Source organism: Enhydra lutris, unplaced genomic scaffold, assembly GCF_002288905.1.
Source record: "Enhydra lutris kenyoni isolate GAN:26980312 unplaced genomic scaffold, ASM228890v2 scaffoldscaffold91, whole genome shotgun sequence".
Classification (NCBI taxonomy): Eukaryota; Metazoa; Chordata; class Mammalia; order Carnivora; family Mustelidae; genus Enhydra; species Enhydra lutris.
In genome coordinates, this window is record NW_019154175.1 from 139334 (window position 1) to 145333 (window position 6000).

At 35.4% G+C, this 6000-nt stretch overlaps 1 protein-coding gene and 1 pseudogene across 5 annotated transcripts in view; both read right to left on the reverse strand.

Moving 5' to 3' along the window:
• Positions 1 to 6000, reverse strand: part of LOC111162357 (REST corepressor 3) — a 53590-nt gene that overhangs the window by 21827 nt on the left and 25763 nt on the right. For all 5 annotated transcript variants that reach the window (XM_022526721.1, XM_022526723.1, XM_022526725.1 and 2 more), the window contains one exon: positions 3753 to 3971. In XM_022526721.1, coding sequence (XP_022382429.1) covers positions 3753 to 3971 — 219 coding nt within the window. The remainder of the gene's footprint in view (positions 1 to 3752; positions 3972 to 6000) is intronic.
• Positions 1010 to 3396, reverse strand: LOC111162349 (annotated as a pseudogene).

The window sequence follows — 6000 nt, forward strand, 5'->3', positions numbered from 1 at the left end:
TGGAATGAAGAAGATGAAAATTAATTTAACAGTCCAGATGAGAAACACTGGTGACTTCAAATGAAACAGCAGGAATGAAGTAATCATTGGGGTGGCACACAGATGGATAAATGAAACAACCTGGAAACAAAAACTAAGATGTGTTTGTAAACACTTGATAGGGAGAATTTGGGAGAAGGAAGAATCAAGGATAACTCTGGCCATGGGCTTGAGTAACTGAGTGTGTGTGGTACTAATCACCGTGACAGGGAAGGCAGAGGAGGAACAGATAACTAGGGCGGGTGTCAGAGGAGTCAGTTTGGACAGTTTTCATATGAGGTGTGTCTGAGATATAAAAATAGTAGAATTTGTAAACCTAAAAGTGCAAACCTTTACTATGTCACACATCAAATGACTAACCAAGAAAGTTTAAGGTTTTAAAAAAGATCCTTTATAATAAAAATATGCTATAAGTGAAGTAGTAGGGTTAAGGATAGAGTATGATACAGGCAACTGAGTGTATTTTACTCCCTAGTTTAAAAAATTTTGAGCAATTTAAAACATTTTAACCCTATGTTTACAAAAAATAGTCATTCATCAAACTGGGTTTTCCTTGGTTTTAATACACAAAAATGACATCATGCAATCTAACTCATGTATTACTTTCTGAGACAGTGCAACAGGAAATATTTTTGCAATTTCAGTGGACATTTCTAAAAAACAAATGCCTATGGATGTTCCTGCATCTTCAAAAGAAAAAGAAAAGAAATAGACACTATAGTTCTCCAAGGCTGGCTATATTTTACACACTGCAGAAAAACAATTAAAAATTGACTTCAAGAGTTTCAGTATGTATCATAACACAGATTACCCTCCTTCAGTCTGCTCACTGACTTCTTAGAAGACTTGGTTCTCACGGCTGGTTAACTGCTATTGGTACCTGGTTGGCTCTACGTTTTAAACTTCTGTAAAGAACCTTACAAGCTATTTCATGTAATTTAATTTTGTGCTGAATATTCTTCAAAGGGCTTTATAAATAATACAATATTTTAAATGAGTCTCCATTCGCTTGTCTTTCTGCCATATTGTTGCTCTCTCCAACTTTTATCTAAAAATTCCAGGTAGATTCAAGATGAACTCAAAGACTGTCACTCTTCCTATAAAGCCAACGACCATAGTAAAGAAGCCCTTGAACATGAGAAAGAATCCATAAATTTCAAAGATCATGCCTATCAAAGGCCAACCAATAAGAATTACAAATATGCCACCCATGAAAAACCCTATAGCTTTCATTTTAGGTTTCTAGAAGAATCTGAATGCTCTTTGTAAACCAATTACAAAAGCCAAGCCAGCTACAAAGAAAACATTACCAAGAGCCAATAGTGCTTCATCAAATAAGAGAATCATTCCAAAGGAAAAATATTCTATATCCTGTTAATCCCATTCCAATTTTCTGGGTGTCCATGAGGAAGATCACGGCTGCATTGGTGAGGGCAATGGCGACAGAACCTCAGAGCATGACGCAAAGTTAGGAGAAAAGAAGCTCGGAAGCAGATCAGGCAAGAGCCGCCACATCTTCTGGAAAGTTGCAGCCACCCCTAACCCAGCTTCAAGACTACTTGAAATCTTTTTAAAGATATTACAGGCAAAGTGTTTTATAAGTTCTCTAAAAACAAAGAGTGCTATGGTTTGGAAGATGGGAATTGTGCACATGTTCACTGTTCAACTAAAGGCCAAGCATTCAGTCAAAGACCTACTACATCCATTAGAGAACCTGGTGTCATAAAAGCCAAAGGAAAGGAATTCCAAGAAGGAAGAAGTGGTAGTCAGTGTCAGATATTAATGAGCAGTGACAGATTCAAGAGAAATAAGAACTAAGAAGAGGGCACAAAACCTGGCAATTGGTTAATAAATAAACTTAAGATAGCTTTTTCCAGTGGTAGAACTGGGATGGTGTATGGGGCAGAAATTACACCGGAAGGGTCAGAGAATATGTGATGGTAAGAAAGCAGAGGAAGCTAAAATGGTAGGTATTTATTCAAGAAGTTTGTTGGATAAGAAAAGAGAAATATAAGAGCTGTTTGGGTGAATAACCAGGGTCAAGAGATAGAGAAATATGAATGTTTGGGATAAAGAAAAGCTATCTTGATCCCATACTATACTGTTACAGGATTCTTACATTTTATATAAAGTAGTATAATATTAACTCTAAGGATAACATTGTAATACCTAAGCAAGGATGATATGGTAGGCTGAAGATGCATACTGTAATCCCTACAGCAATGACTAAAATAAAAAATGCAAAGGGATACAGTTGAAAATATAAATAAGACGATGTTACACCTCTCTCTAAAATCCTTCAGTGGTTTCTTAACTCACAATGAATTTTAAATTTAACAAGATCTTTTGATCAATTCCTATCTATCTCTGCTGTAACCTGCTAAAGGCAAGTAGAAATTAATGAAGAGCTTCAAAATGAATGATTTTGATCATACCAGTATTTTAAGAAGATAACACAGACAACAATGTGTAGCATGGAGCTATAGCGAAAGTGAACAGCAAGGAGAAGCCACAAGACAGTTATTGTCAGGTAAGAGGTTATAAAGACCTGAACAAAGGTAGTAGGGATGGGATTAAAAATAAGGGGACTAATTTAAATAAAATTTCTCAGGTAAACTTACATAACTAGTTTACTACTTGGATTTGTGTGGTGGGGGATGTGATAATAAGGGATAAATCAAAGCAGATTCTCATGTTTCAACAGACAGGGAACAGAGAAAAACCATCTTTTAGGGGTAAGATGAGATGCCCAGCAGGTAGCTAGAGATACAGCAATACAGAACTTGGGAGAAAAGTCACAGCCTGAGAAGTAGATTCAGAAGTCACTGGCATATAGTGTAAGACTGCTTGATACAGACTAAGAAAGCACAGACTTAGAAGAGTTACTAGGTCTAAGGGATAGGGAAAACAACAGAAACCTATCTGTTTCTGAAAATGAGAGGGAAAAAAATGAGTAAAAAGGCCAGCGACCAAAGAGCAACCATTAGCTGAGTACTTACTATGTGCTATGCACTGTCATAAGCACTTTTCATATATTACCTGTTTAATTTCTCCCAAGCATCATAATATTATCTACATTTCAAGATGAGGAAGCTGAGTTAAGAATTAACCAGACACTAAAAAGAAATTTAAAAAATAAATAAAAATTAAAAAAAAAAAAAAAGAAGAAGAAGAAGAAGAAGAAGAGTTAACCAGCTCCCCCAAGGAACTAGACAATGTAGCTAAGGTTAAAATTTACATTCACTGACCCTAGATCTTGACTCTTAACCATGATTAACCTGATTATGATGATGATATATTTATAATACCACGGCAGCTACTATTGGTGATAATGAGGAGGATGAAGAGAGCAGCCATTATTCACTGAGCATTCAAAATGTGCCAGACCCAGCTCAAAAATCTGCCAGTAACATCTCAACCAACTCCTAACAACCTGCAAGAGAAGTATGAGTATTTTATCCTTAATTTCATAGATATAAAACTGAAGCTCAGAGAAATTCTATTATTTCCCAATATCACAGAGCTAACCAGTAACAATGCTGGGATTCAAATTTAGAATAGACAGAGGCATCTTTGAATTTGGAAACAAAGTAAATTTTAAAGAGTGGAGCTCATGTAAGTGGGTAGCTGAGAAAATCCGTAGAAAACTTAGATTACTGAAATGGATGAACAGAATAGACAGAATTATTAAAAATATGATTTTTATAGACTACCTGACGCTTTAAAGAGATCAGCTCCATGTCCAGTTGCCGCAGGATGGTGTTGGCTGCATTGGGACTACAGGAAACAGCTACCACATCTTCCTGGGTTAAATACATGCCCTTAGGGGGACGGCACTTAGAACGCTGAGAATGATGGCGGTGTTGTAAACTCTGATACTCTCTCCTTCCAAGTCCAATCTTGCTGGTTTGGACAGGTTGCTCAGTATTACCCTAGAAGAATAAAGACAGAATAATAGGTCATTATGTATAAACCAAAGAAAGCCTATTACTGGAAGTATCTGCTACACTAAGTACACCTAAAAAATACTTCTAACCAATTACATTATGTAGAAATACACACACACACAGAAACAAACACAGCACTCACCAACTGGGGGATAGACAACATAATGTATCCTTGATATATCCACTCAATAAAATGTTTGGTTTCTAGCCCAGAGGACTACAAACAAATGAAAAAATTAGACTCTAAACTATTCTTGTTTGCTTCAAGATAGAATATATTTTCCCTCAGCAATAAAGGGCTTATAAAACAGAAAAGCTGTTAACTTATGAAGTGCAGAGTTTTTTTAGGAAAATTAAAAAGGGGCCAATTAGAATTATGACAAGTGGGAGATAACACTTCATTCTCACTTCAGAGTTGCTGAAAGAGAACTATGCCTCTGAAGATTAAAAAGGACACAGAATTATCTTAATCTTGACATTTCTAAACTCTAAATCTATTTATCTGTGAATAAAATGGAATGTGAATTTGTATTTTGAAAGAAGTTAGGACAGTTAGAATAATAAGGACCATGAACTCTTAAGTAGGATTTCATTATTACTTACAATATTCTTAAACTGTGATATAAAAATACGATGTTATTCTGTGCTTCTGAGACAGGAATCCATTTGAAACAGTGCCCATTAGGTTGAAGGCCAACCTAATTTCAACTGATGAGATTTAATGTTCCAATTCTTTAGAAAAGGAACTCTAAGTAAAAGTCATAAAAACAACTGTATAATGAAACATAATCCACTTCACTGCTTAACAACTAACTCAAAGCAACACATGGCAAATTTGATGTTCAAGGAAATTCCTCCCAGTGTAGTACTTCTAAAATTGCTGGACCAAGTATTTTTTTTTAAATATCTTTAAAAATTTAATTCTGAGGTGGCAGGGAAGTGAGAAAATTCCTCAGAGACCAGAAATAATGAGAAAGCCACAATCTAAGGGTATAAGTGAGTATGAAGGAGCTGGCATATGCCTAAGGCCCAGGCTTCAATGGACAACAGGTTTAAGTCACAGGAGATAAAGCGAGACCCCTGCAAGGGAAACCCATCATTGTGTGAAGCAGGAAAAAAAAACACTCCTGTCTTGTTGAGGAAGAGGATAATCAAAGAAAAACATGCCTACCTCATCCTTAGCTGAATGAAAAGTAAAGATACCCAAAAAGTCATCCCTGAGAATCCCTAATCACAGGCCTACACTAAAGCTGTTTTGGGTACTAAATTCATATGACTTGTCTGGCCTGAAAAATCCCAAATCAGAAATTTAAAGTGTCTCAGGTTAGTAAGATCTTCAGACACTTAGCAAAAGCAAATGCAAAGTGTCTCTAGAAGAATCCATTTTAAACCCCGTCACAAAAATTTTCAACAAGTATGTTCCAAAGAAAATGATTTCCCAACCACACACTGCTAAACAAGCCCCATGAGTGAGAGATGGCAGAAGCAAACTATAGAATTAGATCTGCAATGACTGCAGATATTAGAGTTACTGGATAAAGGGACTACAATAAATGTGTTACATGTGCATAAAGAGATAAATTGAATATATGGAATATTCTTTTAATAGTCTATCAGAACTGACTAAGCAGATATGCAAAAGAACCGAACAGAACATCTAGAAATTAAAAAATATTATAAGATTAGAAACTCAGTGGATGGATTACTTAGCAGATTAGACAGAACTGAAAAGAACAATAGTGACTTAGAATGTACATATGATAAAAATTACCACAATGCAGGGCAAAAATATGGAAAGACAAAAACAATGGAAAATGAGTGGTTAAGAGACATGTGAAACTTCATTAGATTTCTAAAAGGATTCCCAAAAGAAAGAATAGAGAGAATGAGGAAGACAATATTCAAAGAGGCAACAAATGAGAATTTTACAGAACTTAAGACATAGGACTCAAGAATTATGATGAATCCAAAACAAATTTACAAAAAAAAAAAAAAAAAAAAAAAAAAAAAAACA